Source organism: Manacus vitellinus, unplaced genomic scaffold (assembly GCF_001715985.3).
Source record: "Manacus vitellinus isolate BGI_N305 unplaced genomic scaffold, ASM171598v3 scaffold_21_pilon, whole genome shotgun sequence".
In the NCBI taxonomy this organism is placed as follows: domain Eukaryota; kingdom Metazoa; phylum Chordata; class Aves; order Passeriformes; family Pipridae; genus Manacus; species Manacus vitellinus.
Window position 1 is genome coordinate 12691079 of NW_021939546.1, and position 14926 is coordinate 12706004.

Consider the following 14926-nt stretch of genomic DNA (forward strand, 5'->3'; position numbering starts at 1 on the left):
GAGGAGAAGGGAAGAGATCAATGAATGACACTGACTTCAGAAAGCCTTAAGACTGTGGAGAAAGAGGACAACAGACTATTTGATGCTGGAGGCTTTGTAGTTTAGCAGGTGGGATAGTGCAGGAGGATAGCTCTGAGGCATTCCCTTTGCTCCCTGCTTCTCAGTCAATACAAAGGACTTTGGGATGTGGCACAGAGTCAGGGATGCTGTGAGGGGAGTCCAGCAGAGCACTTAGGACTGGTTTTAAAAGCAGAGTCTGGTGACACCGAGAGTAGCAGCAGGACTCATCAAGCAGAGGCTTGAACACAGATCAAGACAGGACACAGTGGCAGAGGCTGCTCCTGTGAACTCCATCTCATTCAGTTGCATGGACTGTGGCTTCCCAGAGTTCAACTCTGCTTCTTAGAGCAGATCTGAATGTGTGAGCAGCCCTTGACAGATCACGGGAAGGGTGTAAAAGCCTGCTCGAGTGGCTTAGATCCCACTGAAAGTGAGCTGTAAAGTGACTTGGAGCATCCATGAAATAGACTGAGCAGGATGTGAGTGACCAATTCCCTGTCACTCAGTGTGGGCCACCAGATTAGACTCTGTAAAATAAAGGGAGCTCTTTTCCCAGTGCTTCTCTAAGGCCTTTGAGAAAACAGGTTCCCTTTCTGCTAGACAGCCACAAATAGTACTGTACACAGTTTCTTCCACCAAAAACATAGCCTTCCACCTACAAATACTGAGATCCTTTTTAAAAAGTAGGCAGAATTTCTCATCCTGCCCCCAAGATTATCAGAAGGGAAACTGAAACAACGATCATGTCAGTGTCTTGATTTGCTGGTGTTGTCAGAAGGCATAGCCAGGATTAGCACAAAGGAAACCTGTGCTAATTTTGCAGCTGTCCCCAGCGAAAACCTTCTCAGTCAGAATCAAATGAGTGTCTAAATCTGTCTGAAAGGCATGTTTCAGAACCCATGAACCTTGTCTTGTTCCAAGCAGAACCTGCAATTTAGCATCAAAACTTTCAGGAGTTCGGGCATAACAGCAAATTTTAAAGAAAACACTGAACAGGGCTGACAGCTCATCTCTCTTTCTACAGCTCCAAGATAGACCAGTGTGAAAGGAAACACTAATGCTTGTGAGAGTCATCCTGTGGCAACTGATGTGTACTTCTGAAGGAGACAGGATTAAAATAGGGGAGGGGAGAAGTTACCCTGCGGGAGATTGTCAACAGATGTTCCATTGTAGTTCAAAGAGCACTAGCAAAAGGCTTCTGCTGCAGGGATATATTAATTCTGGGCAGTTCATCACAGGGAGACCTGTTTTATGACTGGGAGGATACCAGAAGGTATCTTACTTAGTTACCATAAGGGAACCTACTTAGCTCTTTATTTGAACTGTGGGTGGGGAGTCCGGTCTACCTGCAAACAGAGAGAGGGCTGAACAGTAGGAACAAACACGTACTTATTTTCTTCCAGCTGTGACCACTGTCAGTCTGATCAAGATCAAGCTGGTTTTGTGGTTCAGGGGGTAATTTGGATGATGGGTCATTCAACAGAAAAAAATATTGCAGAGGAACTGAGGCTAACCATTGTTAAACGGCTGGGGCACGTGAGGCAGACCTGTGTTGAGTATGTCTTTCAAGTATATTTATTAGACAGGAAGTGGGAACAAGCACAAGGAAAACTGTGCAGGCTGCCAAGCAGATGAACAAATTGATCCCTTTGTCTTTAAAATGCACAAATCTATCAAGTTTGTCTAACACCCTATCTACGCTTCTTTCCTGAAATAGTTAAAAAGATTTCTTATAAAAGTTTACTGATGTTGCAGAATCAGCTATGGTGGGGGATCTAATTCCCAAGCACTGTATCACCAGGCACAATTAGAAAGTCGTATTCTGAGTTAGGTCTAAGTGCTTTATCTTCTGAGACTGTTTTGAAGTTGTGCTTTGGGTGAAGGTTCATTTTTCTCAGATCTGTGAGGAAAAATGTCCCCTGTAGCATTAAAGTGAGGAAGAGTCTTCACTGAAGTGTGGTTGGATAGGGAAGTTTGAAGTCCTTTGTTATGCTTCAATTCTGGGGGGTTGAACAAACAATTTTGGGAGCCTAATACTGGTGGAGACACTCATATTTGCAGTCATGGTCTTCCAGCTTTGCTTATCACTTAGGTATGTATCAGGAGGACTACAGATTTGGCTTTTTTATGCACAGGAAGTGCAAGACTTTTTTGCCTTGTGGGGGATGGAAGGGAATATTGGAAAGAAGATTCCTGTTTCACTTCTGCTACGAAGTGAAACAGAGGTAGCAAGTAGATGGGAACATCCCTGGCAGAGGCTCAGGAGGTTCACGTAGAAAAACTCTCCCCTTCCCCCATGACAAATCCACATTTATACCACTTTGAATGTAGTAGTAGAAATTTAAGTATAAATAATGTGGATTTGTGCAGCCTCCTGTTTCCTTCCTAGGTGTCTGGGAAATGACAGTAGGCATGTCTGTTCTCCCCTGGGATGAGAAGAGTACCAGCTACGAAAAGCTTCCCCGGTTCTGCACCATTTCGTAGCCTTCATTACTGAAAACTTACTGCTCTTCCTTCCTTGGCTTGCTCCTGCACCTCTGCTCCATGGATCAGTGGAATGCCTTTTTCATTCTGATTTAAGTGGTAACAAGCACAGGGGACTGTTATCCGTGGGAAATCCTTATGGGACTGTGGGTCTTGTGAGACCCACACACTGCCTTGTCCACTCCAGTGCTCCTCGAGGCAGTTGCTCTGCCTCTGAACAGTGTCTTTAGCCTTGTTTACAGACTTGCAGGGTGACATGATGGTTAAATACACGGTGTCTAAACCTAAAATACAGGCACTGAGCCATGAAGGACAACTGAGTGGGCAGAGAACTGGCACGTAGCACAGGTAACCCTGCCCTTGGCACAGTAGCTCTAGCACTGTCACTTTTCAGCTGCTCAAATCCCTTTCCCTTCAAAACATGAGTCTGGAGAGAGGAGGAGGGGAGGGCAGAGGTGGCACGTGGGTCTCAAACTCTGCTTTTCTTTTTCCTGGGTTTCTTTCCCTTCTATTTAGCTTTAAACCTAAGTGATTTGATTCTTGGTCCCTTGCTAATTAATAATATTAATTAGCCTTAATTGTCTTAACCCAGGAGGCATTAAAACTAAACCTCATCAAAAGCAAGAGCTGTGTTCAAGGGGAAATGCAGAAACTGGCAACAGTTGATTTCTGGTTCTGTCAGTTTGCTTTGCTGCACTGGAAAGATGAAGCCCACACAAGCAGCCCGTGGTCCATCTCCAAACCTGGCCACCTCAGAGACTGAATCACCTGGCTGGGAGGTCAGAGCTTGGATGGGCGAAGGCAGAAAGCTTCATTTCCAAGGGTGGCTGCCTGCACAAGCCTGTCCTGCTGCTGCCTCTCCAGCTAACACAGACCTGCACTGTGCAACCTCTCCAACAAGGCAGCTCAGCAGTTTGTTCTGCAGAGAAAGAATCAGCTCTGAGGGGGGTTGGTGGTAAAAAGGCAGAACACTAGAAACTCCAACGTAAAGCACCAGAATAATGCTGACTTTAGACCTGAGAAGTCTGGCTTAGTTGTGGCATGTTTGTTCTGTTACTTATTCTGTTTTGTGTGGTTTTATGTTGAGTCAGGACTGAAATCTCTGCAGGGTTTAAAGTTCACCCCCATGTCTTCAGATTACTCAGCAAGCAGTTTGCTAGGCTATGAAATCTTTGCTCTCCCCTTGCACTAGATCTCCCAGGGATTTGCTTTTCTAGATTTGTTGTGGGAACTCTTTAAAAAAGAGCGTAAGCCCAATGACCAAGTAGTTTCACTCGCCACCTTTTGTTTTTGCAATAGAAAGTTGTGTAATGCAGTCTATATGACATGAGCTGCCTGATTTTGCCAAAGTATTCTGACAGCTAGGAGAGACTATTAGCTCAGGAGAGACTCCTACCAGGTCTTTAGCAAAAGCTATGCTTTTGAGTCCCTCCCTCCCTGTGGGTCTGAGCTCTGAAGGGAAGAGTTCAAAACAGCTATAAAGCTAAACAAAGAGAAGTACAGGCCTTTCAAATTGCTTTGTCTGCTGTACTATAGAAAGAAGCATGACAGATGATGCTACTTAGGTTTGGATTAGGCTGGCTTTCAGGATATTTCTCTAAATAAGGTTTGGGGTTATAGTTGACAACGGAGGAGAATATCTTCAATCAGAGGCAAAGGAAGGGAGTCTAGAGGTGTAGGTTACATTATTTGGTCTAGTGCGGTTCTCTAGGACAGATTTCATCTGATTTAACTGTATAGAAATTAATCTCAGTCAACCCAGACAGGGAATGACCCTGACAAGAAGGAACACAAGCAGGGGGTGGTGTCCTTCTGAATGCTCAGAGCTACAGTTCATAGCTGTCTGGCATTTTCTAGTATCAGCCTTGTGAGTCTTCATGCCCCGGACTGCTGCTGTTGAACCTATGACAGGATTCACTAGGATCTATAAAAGCTTTTCAGTTAGATGTTTGCAATGAAAATATGAGGACTGAGACAGCTTTGGCATTTGTAACTTTATTGCAGAAAAAAAAAATCCACTATCAACATATTTTACAAAGAAAGTCGCACTTTGGTGTTGGGCGAGTTTTCTTCCTCACCCCTTTCCCCTGGACAGCGATGCGTGGGAAACCAGAACAACCAGCCCCTGCCCTTTTGATTGTGTGCAGAGACACTTTCCAGCTATGCCAGCCTGCACCAGTTCCAGCCAGGATGGTGTTCTATTTTCCACGACTAACTTGCCAACTTTGTGCCGAAAACCAGTAGCACCCTGCCCTCCGGCAGGGGAAACAAGTCTGTAGCTAGGGAGATGGCTCTGTGCAGACAATGCTGGATAAAAAAGCTTTGGAGTTGTGACAACTGCCCTTTAGTTCTCATGCCACAGTAGGAGAGAACCAACCCTTCTTCCCTATGTCATTGGGCATCCTTACAAAGCCAACAGCTGAACCCAAACTGCACTGCAGCCATTTGTCAGTCACTTCGGAAGGAGTAACACAGGGAGGAGGAACTGCTGCCTTGCCCAGTTCATCTATCTGACCCAGGCCAGTTCTGCTCCATCTTTGGGCTTTGCAGATAATTTGGGCCCTGCTGATGGGGAAATTCCCCTCTTCCTGCTACAACAAGCAATAACAGCACTGTGAAAAAAAAAGGTACTTTTGCTAGTGAGGCCTGGTATCTGTCCTTTGTGGGGTCAGTGATGTTGCTACTAAAAGGAGAGGAGAAACTGAGGCTTGTAAGAGCAATGTGGCAGATAATCTCTAGCCCTTGCTGTATCCTGAGGGAGCAACTGGCTTAGTCAAAAGTCAAACACTCTAGAGAAGGCATTCCTATTTACCTGCAGAGAAAAGTGAGCTAGGAAACAGGAGCAAGTGTAATTACATGAGGACTGTCATGTCACACACAGTCTGGTCTTTCTAAGGTGAGGGCACCAAAAGATCCTTGGACTTACACTCAGAGGCTCTGGTCTGTGGGTTTCCTTGAGGGGCCTCAAGAGCCTTGGATGCAGTCTAAAGCAGTGACATTTTGAGGCAAAAGTGCAGAATCTAATCAGCCTAACACCTAGAAAGGGAACGGGAGGAAGGCACCTACATCCAGGATCTGTCCTCGTGATAAGACACGGACTGGCTCAAAGACCAATATCAGAAGGTAAAGGAGCTTTGACCTTGCATAGCACAGGAGGGACAGGGAAGCAGAGCAGTCTATTATCCTCCTGGTAGGTGTTTCAGGATGGACAGTGCCAATCCTGGGACTAAAGCTGAAACAGGAACAAAAAAAGTGCAAGAAAAAAACCCCAAACAAACAACCTTAAAAATACAGAACAAGAGGGAGCCCAAGAGAACTGATTTCCACATCCTGGGCTCCCTCAGAAAACAGCAGTCTCCTTTGTTAGCACTGTGCTGACGCCACCAGTGTTAAGAGCCCTTGTTGGATCACTTGCCCACCTCCTTTGAAACCAGCAGCCACCAACATGGACAGAAAAGATCCATGCAGAACGTGATGGCAAAGGTTGTCTTGGCTAATTGGTCACCACACTAAGAGGAGGAGGCAGCTCTTCAGGGCATTATTTTGAGAAGAGCCTGGAGGAAAGGGCCAGACTTGGGCTCTGATTCGCAGCATAGAAACTTCAACACTGAACTATTTAAAACGTCTAAAACGAAAAACCATCTGAAAAGGATCTTTCAGTTGTGTGCAAATCATAGCCCCTCATTCCTTGGCAGATCATCTGGGACCAAGTCCTCAAGGCCTTTTCCTCAGGGAAGTTCAGCTGGCCAGGCAGAGGACAACCTGGTTGCCTAGTAGCTGTAGAGTGAGAGAGGGGTGTCCTCCATCATGTCATCCTAGAAGCAGAGAAGAGTGCTTTAATGAGATGTCTGCACGATGGCAATGCGGTGCCAGCCTGGAAGAGTGCTGTGCAGGCAGCACAGCCTTCTCTCCACACTGTCACAGTGTGGCCATCTGCCCAGCAATCCACCTAAATGCTGTCCCTGGGCAGCTCCTGGATATTTGGACTGCCACTCTCCCTCCTGCTCCAGCAGTTGGAGAGAAGAGGTGTGTGCAGGAACTGCCTGCCTGCTGCAGGGATGTGGAGAACCCCGGCTGTTGAAACCTCCACTCTTGAAACAGCATCAGCTTGCTTGCTAGCTCCCATACTCCTCTGTCCCAGAAAGCACAGTGTGTTAGTTGCAGCTTCCCCAGAGCTAATTAATCCTATAAAACCCTAATATTTTTTTTACATTCCCAAAGGGTCAAATGCAGACAGACAGACAGACAGACAACGCCTTGGAGCAAAGCACAGAATCTGCTTTGTCACAGTCACAAAGCAAATATATCAGAAAACAGGAGAAGAGGCTAGGAAAGTGTCATTTCAGGACAAGTTTGGATGGAGCTCTCCTTTCTCCCTCTATTTAACCTCTTAGCATTCCCCTGCAGAGTGAGGGGAAGGCAGAGAGCTTCTTTAGTGCCCAACCTTGAGACTTGCTGTCTTGATTCAAACCCTGGATGGAAGGAGAGGGACCTAAGAGGGAACAGGAGTGTGTGATCAGCATTGCTGCTGCTGCAAATACCCAAAGCATTGCTAATATAGTAGCAAGGGAACTGCAAAGCAGTCAGTAGCAAGCCAGACCATGTCAGGCTGGGCTGAAGGCATGACTCACCATGGGCAGGTCCTGCAGGCGCCGGAATTCCATGCGGTTGTTGTGCTGGCGGTACCTCAAGAAGCCCACCAGGCCGAGGATGCCCACCATGACAATGAAGACGGAGATCACGGTGATTACCAAGGGATCAGCCCTTGTTGTATCAGCCAAACTGGGTTGCTCTGCAAGGACACCAAGGGAATGAGGCCAAAGGAGAGCCTTCAAGGGCTGGAGCAGCAAAGCTTTGTCTTTTCTGGTTCTGCTCAGTGCAAGCATGAGGCAATCTGAGGTAGCCCCAGCCCTTTGTTATGTTTTATGAGAGCAGGGACAAAAGCAGAACATTTACCTGAATTTTCATCATCACCAACATTCAACACAGAAGCTTTCTCATGTCTGGGCTCTGATGACTGCACCCGTGCAGATGTGCTGGTGGGCATGGCAGCTGTGCTGGCAGATGTGGAGCTGGTCATGAGGGGTCTCACCGTGGCAGTCCTGGAGGCGGTGGCAGAGGACACGCTCTGTACGGTGGAGATGGGAGCAGAGAAGGTTCTGGGCTCTACAGTGCTCTCCTCTGTGGCACCCACAGGGCTCGTTCCTGGCCTGGTTTCAGACCTTGCTGCTGTGGGCCCCACGGTCTGCTCATCAGAAGGCCCCAGCTGAGAGCTGTTAGTTGTTGCTGCAAAATAGGAATAAGGAGTTAATTTAAAGGCTAAGTGCAAGCACACTGTTCTGTGGAACTGGGCAAGATGGAAGCAAGGCTGTAAGGAAGATTGCTGGGACTACAGGAATACCAGCTTACTGTCAGTCCCTGGGAAAACAAGCAGGATTGACAGAGAAGGCACAGCTGAGCCACACTGTAAGTCACAGTGCTTAGAAAGTCCTCTTGGTTTTCGTATGTGCCAATCTGCAATAGCAGCCAACCTCAGCTGGACCCACAAGGCTTGTCCTTGGGGACAAAGGACAAGCTCAAACAGCTCTGCACACAGCTGAGGGTTACCCCAGAGCAAGACACTGGGAAAGGTCTCTCATCTCTCCTTATGGGGAGCACAAAGGGGGCTGCCCAGGGACTGGGGCTGTGTTGTTGTATCACAGACCCTGTGACACAAGCCAGGGCAAACGATGAGATTGCGCATGAACACCGTGCAAATCAGGGGCCAATCAATATCTGTCTTGCATTAGGGGGGTGTGACAGCCTGGCAGGCCCCAAGGTGGGCAAGACTGGGATCGTAGACCCTATAGCCAGTCCCCACGCTGCTCAGAGGGACCCAGGGTAGAGGCTCTCAGAGTTGCCCAGGGATGGATGGGCTGATGTTTGTGCCTGCCCATCTCCGTGCTTTGTGCTAAGGGAGGGTGTGCTGCCCCATTCTTTAGGCAGCAGGGAAGGCTCCTGCTGAGCCTCCAGCCCTGGTGCCAGAGGAGCACAGCTGGGCAGCCCTGCTGAAGTATGTTGTTTCAGATGAGACATATAAAGGATGTCCCTGCACACAATCACTGTCCTCATCACAAAGCAGCCAGCCCAATTAATACATAATTGACATGGTTTACAAAGAGGATGCTGAACTAACACCTCTGCAAGTCCCACTGAACTGGCTACACTTAATGGCTCGTTCCCTTCTCCCTTTCTCCAGTTTCTAGGAGAGTGCTCAGATATTTCCAGGCTGAGCATCCTTGAGGCAGGACTTTCTGCACAGGCAGTAAAGGCAAAACCTCACCCGGCACAGTGTTCAGAGGAAGTGAGGGGGTTGCACTGGCGGCCTCATCCGTTTCTTCAGTTGTGCTGAAAGGCTCTGTGGCTTCGTGGCTGGGCTGGTTTTCTTCCAGAGTGCTGGCAGTCAGTGTAGGGGAGGGGATTTCAGTGCTGCTGTTGACTGATAAGCTCATATTGTGGTGCTCAGGATGTGTAACTGTGATGTCCCCAGGGCTGGCAGTGGTGGAAGCCTGCAGTCTCTCTGCCTTGGAGCCCGCCATGGGGGTGGTAGGGATGAAGCCATTCTCCACCTCTGTAGTGTGGGCCCCAGTGGTACTGAGTGTTGCAGAAGTCAAGTTTTTCTCCAGGCTTGTCTGAGGAATGGCAGTAGTTGCTGGACCAAAGTCAGAAGCTTCCCTTGGCTGATGTGAGGTTAGCACTGTGCTAGGAAAAGGTGATGGTGTCTCCAAGGTCTCTCCTGTCTCCTGTCCCTGTCCTATGGAACAGAGTTAAGAACGAGAAGTTTGTCAGAGATCCCACACTGAGAGGAGAAAGAAAGCAGAAGGACAGAAATAGAACCTTTTTATCCCCTTAACTCCAAATCCAGCACAGATTCACACTCGGGAAAGGGATTCAATAGCTACTCTGTCCTCCTGGCCTTCTGAGGCCTGAGATCTGCTCTAGGTGACCTTCCTTTACCCTCCTCCCCCTCAAGCCCTGTGTTCTTGTTCTGCGGGGTCAGCATCACCAATCCCTCTACCCTAGAGCAACCACAAAACATTTTTCAATTATATGGGTTTGTTAAAAGTACCACTTGAGACCTGATTCTGTAGGAAATTTTGATAAGTCTTCCTTGGCTCATCGAGAAAGAAACAAAAGTGGTGCTGAAAAAATACACATGAGGAAAACATGTAGACCCTCTAGCTCCCTCAGCCTGATGAAGTGGAGGAAAGTGATATTTAAAAAGTCTGTGGCTGGCAAGGGTAAAGCATATATTGTGAGTCATTGTAGTAATAGTGTGGAACTACTGCTAGAGGGAGAGGTAAAATGGGCAGCAAGAGAGTACTACAGCTAACAGGGCTGTTGGTGTTGAGAGTCGCCTTCATGAGCTATTTACAAACACATCACCAGCATGAAGTGCAACTATTGTCACAGAAATGAGGAGCTACTCAGCCTCCCACTACAGCAGAAAGGGCCAGCAAGCAAGAATTTCTCCAGATCCACAGGTGTTAGACAGTGTGACAGCATATGGGAGGAGGAAAACCACAAGGCTCTTACACAGCCCCTTCATTAACACGGATCCTGTGAGGGTTTTCCCGGGTGTAAACAGGAAGAAAACAGAAATGTAGCCACATCAGGATGGACTGTCCAGACAACTTAAAAACCACACAGTCAATATTTTGATGATTTCTATTCCAGTTTCTACTGAAGTCACAGCGGCCTGATGAGCCAACTATACAAAAAAATAAAGGTACTGAGGCAAATCCATCATGCCCCTCCTGTCCATCATGTCCACGGTGAAGAGGCATCCAAAACAGATGCCATCACCAAGAAACATTCATCCTACAGCACAGGATGAAAGGTACAAAACCCACTTTTGTACTGCTTTGGGGAAATCTCAGTAGTTTTTAAAAGCTTTTCAGAACAGACACAGTTATCAGAGCTCTTCTCCAGCTACAGCACTTAACAGGCCCTAAAAAAAGACACAATACGCCTCTCTCGAGACCTTTGCAGTATCCTGACCAGTTGGAGAATTCCAAACCTCAAAGCAGCCTGACAGAGCTGTGCTTCCCCGGCCCAGGGCCTCAGTCCCAGGAGGGCTCCCGCAGGGATGCACAACCCTGTTCGGCACTTTTGGAGAACAAGCTCTCACGGGGAGCCCCAGCTGGGGCAACTTAAACATGAAGACCAAAGGCGTAAGTGATGCTCCCTTTGGCCTCGCCTGGATCCAGCTGTCCGTGGCCAGAACGTGCCTCCAAATAAGGCAAGCTGCTCTTTGGAACAGAGCTCAGGCACAGGATATGCTTACACTAGTAACACCTGGAAGGAAAAGAGCTGAGCACCGTGTTTCCTGGGATCAGGCACCAAAATACACAGCTTTTCATGTGACAATTTCCAGCCCTAAACCCATCACTGCTATTCAGCACGCTGCCCGCTGGGTGAGATCCCACCAGCTCCAGAGCGTGCGCTGGGCAATGCTGACGGATCCCGGCTGGGCACTGGCGGATGCTTGCTCAGTAAACACCCAACTGCTGCTCCCACGCAGCAAGAGACACACACAGAGCCGCGCTGTCACCGTGGGGAAAACAGGAAAGGTGGTGGCCAGATGCCCAGCCAGTGGCAAGCCTGGCTTTCAATAGCTGGCCTGTGCCCGGAACAGCCTCTCAGGAGGTGGCAAGCCATGACTGAGGTCATGAAGGGGAAAGATTTGTGGAGAGCTGTCTTGCAAAAAGGCCTAAGTGACTCTGAAACCATCATGACAGCTTCTGACTAGAAACGGAAAGCCAGAGAGAAGGTGGACAAGTCTGGACTCCACACACAGGGCACCTCCCCACAGTGTCAGGAACTGGCAGCCCTGCCAGAAGGTGCTGTGGGACAGCAGTGTTTGTGGGGACAAGCAGCTTCCCCTCACCCCGCTGTCTGCAAGAGTAGTATTTCCCTAAGCTCTTCTCTCCAAGTAGCCACACATCTGTCTCCTTCCCACAGAACTGTCTGGTGTCCAGCACTGCCAAGGAAGTGGTTCCCTGGCAAATGGGCCACTCTGGCCCAGGCCTGGTGTAACACAGCACTGCAGTTTGTAAAACCTGGTTTGTAAAGAATTGCAGAAAAGATGTTAAAATTGGCAGGTGAGGAGCAAGGGAGTCGCTGAGAGGCCTTTGAGCAAAGCAGGTGTTGATGGCACCTGGATTAGCAGGTCATCCAGCCCAGCACATCACAGCACCCCCAGCTCCAAAAACAAAGGAGGGCCTGATAAAATGGAGAGCCTAATCCAGACTCACACAAAGACTCAACCCATTAAGAGATGATGGTGGAAAGACAGAGAAGGGAAGGGCCAAAGAAACAAAGGACTGTCAGTAAATCCTGATCACCCGGGGACAGACAGACAAAACATGGCCATCAGGGGACAGACAGACAAAACATGCCCATCACTCGTCTGTCAGCTCCTAATAAGGGCACATCCAAAGCCACCAAGCACAGCACCTGGGGAAACCTCCCATAGGAGCAACTTGGTACTTGTGAGCTGTGGGTGTTAAAGACTGCAAGCACAAATGACTTCTGTCTCGGTTTTGTTTTAAAATAAAAACACCTCCCCAAAGGCCCTTGCATTAAGATTGCTACATCGTTGCTGCAGTGCCACAGCTTTGTTTACCACAGTTTCATCACCCAAAAAGGCAACCCATTCCCACCCAGCTCCAGCGCAAACCCTGTGGTACAGTGGGGAAAGCAGAGTGCTGCTGTGGCTGGCTGTGCTGGGGGAGACCCAGCAAACCCCGCACCAGCTGCGATCCTCCAGGGTCCAACCCCCGGGGTCTGCGCTGGATCTCCGGTGTCCAACAGGTCGGGAAATCCCCAGCTCCAGCGCTGTCGCTGCTGCTCCAGTCACTGGGCAATGTTGGGTTTAGGTGTTTATTGGTTACCCATAGAGACGCAGGTCAGAGCTCGTTCCTCTGGCGTCCTCCTGGAGCTCTGCTTCCTGCACCACACGCCAGGTAAGCCGTGCCCGTACTGCCTAAGGCATCACCCTCATCAGCTCCTGGAGACAAGAGGGAACCGTGTCCTTCTTGTCTCAGATGGAAAGGGAAGGAGTTAGTGTGGATGCTTCACTTTCTCCAAGTGATCCTCCAAGGCCTGACAGTTGCAGCAACCCAGCACAGCTGGCAAAGGTACGCTCATCCTTGGATCCATAACAAAGCAGATACGACTGTACCAAGCAAGAGCTCTGGACATAACAGCATCTCTGTTTCCCTGACAGGGAACCAAGTGTGGGCCTGCTTTGGTTACACTGCAGTGCCTGCTGAAGCAGAGCTGGCTGCTGGTCCCCTGGCTACAGCCCCACTCATGCCCCCTGTCTGTACTAACCTCCAGGCTCAGCCTGTGCGTGGTGAGAACCAGAGATTCCAGACCACATTAGGGCAGTGCTGGTAGATTTGGAGCAGCAGCTCCCATCAGACTGTGCTGACTGCAGTGACCTCTGTCTGGGAAACAAGAGGGGCAAAGGAAGAGGGCGGCCCCAGGGGAGGAGGGATGCAGCCAGCCAAGAAACCCCTGCCTTGGACAAGGATGGGAAACACTCCCAGCTCCTTGAAGGAAGGGAGGGCTCTGAACATCAGCCCACGGCTTCGGCCCCTCTCCAGCGCTGCCTGACACCACTGAGGGCTCTCCATGCCATCAACCCGAGCTCCCACCAACTCCAAAGCAGACATGGCAAAAATATGCCATAACGGAGAGGAGTGAAGGAAGCCAGTTCTGCGGGAGACAGGGCCATTCCTGCCTTGTGCTCCCTGCCCGTTTCAGGGCTGGGGCCAAGTGAGGGGACAGGGAAGGTTTGCACAACGAGCACAGAGCATTGCTGCTGTGTCAGGGCAACAACGCAGAGCAGAGACATGCCCTCCATCCTCTGCCACAGCAGCCACCCCACTAGTTGTTTCTCAGAATAAAACAGTGACACAGAGCAGGGCCTCAGCTGGACCAGCCCATTATGAGCTCTGGCCACAACCCTCATGCCACAGTCTCAGCAGCATCCTCTGCTCCCTCCTTCCTGTTTCAGCCAGAAACAGCAGCCTAAGCTCCCCAAAGGTCAACACAAATCCAAGTCCTATCCATAGACTTTACCACTGTTTCTAAAATCTCTCTTAGGATGAGATGGAGGAGAGCCACATAAGGCAAGGAACGCCATGGCAGGCTGGCTGATAGGGCTCAGGGGGAGCGGGGCAGCAGGGTGCAGGCTGCAGCCACTGCTGGAAAAGGTGCAAAGAGACCAAAGAGCTGAGCACAAAGATGAGAAAGGATTCACTCAAGATTTCAGAAAAAGTTCCTGTGGGAGGAGGACTCCCTGGTGTGGATGTATCCTCCTGTGCAGGCTGTCACTGTCTGAGGGCAGCACCTCGCTTAAATCAGCTTCCTACAGAGTGCATGTCAAACCACTGCTCTGATTCATTGAAAAGGCACTCAAACCCTTCTACAATGCTATTTTGGTGCATTAAATGAATTCAATGTCCATTTAAGTTTAACAGATCCAGCTGCAAACAAACCAATAAAGTGGAAAAATAAAATGTTTAAAAAGTAACAGTGTAAACTGTAACCTATATGTATGAAAGCAATTACATCCTATTGCTTAGCAAAGTACTCAATTAAGCGTAGAAATTATCTTTGGTTGTCAGTTATTACCATTTCATGGTTACCAACCAACGGTAATTACGCAACCTCTTCAAGGAAAAACAGCTTGAGTATAAATGCAAAAAAACCCCATATAGTGGGATTTAAAACCAAGGCTCTTCATTTAATTTAAAAGCAGAACTGGAATAGCTGCTAATTAGATACTAGCCAAGCCTGATGTCTTCTTTGAAAAAAAAAAAACCAAAACAACACCCAAACAACAACCAGCAGAAGAGATTTCTGGAGCCCTTCAGGAAGGTGCCAGATGCACCCAGGGATGCTGTAGAGCAAACACCCTCATTGCAAGGAAAAGAGGCTCAGAGACGTGGATCCAATACGAAAGGCAGCGCTTTGCAAACTCAGCTCCAGCTCCAGCTCGATACCTTGCAGGACCTCGATGGAGGCAGGATACCAGTGGGCTGCATTTGCCACGCCCTCCAGCGCTCTCCCTGACAGGGCTGATGCTTGGACTGTCCCCATCCCTGCAGAGAGAGGCTGGACAGGATCCGTCTGCTGCGAGGAGTCTGGGCGTGGGGCGTAGGCTCAGATCTGACCTTGAAGCCTGCCCCCAGTGAAGCTCTTCATGGCAGCGGTTAATTAACTGGACCCCACGTAGCCTCTGCGAGCTGTTGTGCAGGCAGAAAACTGGGGGGGAGGGGGGCTGAACCAGGAGCTGCAAAGCAAGGTCTGAGGTAAGAGACGGGAATAG

At 49.1% G+C, this 14926-nt stretch overlaps 1 protein-coding gene across 3 annotated transcripts; it reads right to left on the reverse strand.

Annotated features, from left to right (window-relative positions):
- Positions 1-4531: 4531 nt before the first annotated feature.
- Positions 4532-14715, reverse strand: LOC108639609 (flocculation protein FLO11-like). Of its 3 annotated transcripts, none has more exons than XM_018072392.2 (5): positions 14601-14715; positions 8867-9337; positions 7501-7830; positions 7176-7336; positions 4532-6359 (listed from the first exon to the last, which is right to left on the reverse strand). In XM_018072392.2, exons 1-5 carry the CDS (start codon positions 14695-14697, stop codon positions 6315-6317), a joined length of 1104 nt encoding a protein of 367 aa, XP_017927881.2. In that variant the 5' UTR covers positions 14698-14715; the 3' UTR covers positions 4532-6314. The 3 variants fall into 3 exon arrangements, with proteins under 3 accessions (XP_017927881.2, XP_017927882.2, XP_017927883.2); XM_018072393.2 differs by having other exon boundaries at positions 4532-7036; XM_018072394.2 differs by lacking the exon at positions 14601-14715 and adding an exon at positions 12480-12647.
- Positions 14716-14926: the final 211 nt, after the last annotated feature.

What these genes read in the sequence shown, in the direction of transcription:
- LOC108639609 (XM_018072392.2), bottom strand. Translation starts at nt 14,697, where the DNA reads ATGGGGACAGTCCAAGCATCAGCCCTGTCAGGGAGAGCGCTGGAGGGC. An exon ending in TCCTCTGAACACTGTGCCGG is followed by an intron (nt 7,831 to 8,866) that starts GTGAGGTTTTGC and finishes CCTATTTTGCAG; the next exon opens with CAACAACTAACAGCTCTCAG. An exon ending in GCCTGCAGGACCTGCCCATG is followed by an intron (nt 6,360 to 7,175) that starts GTGAGTCATGCC and finishes CTCTGCTTCTAG; the next exon opens with GATGACATGATGGAGGACAC.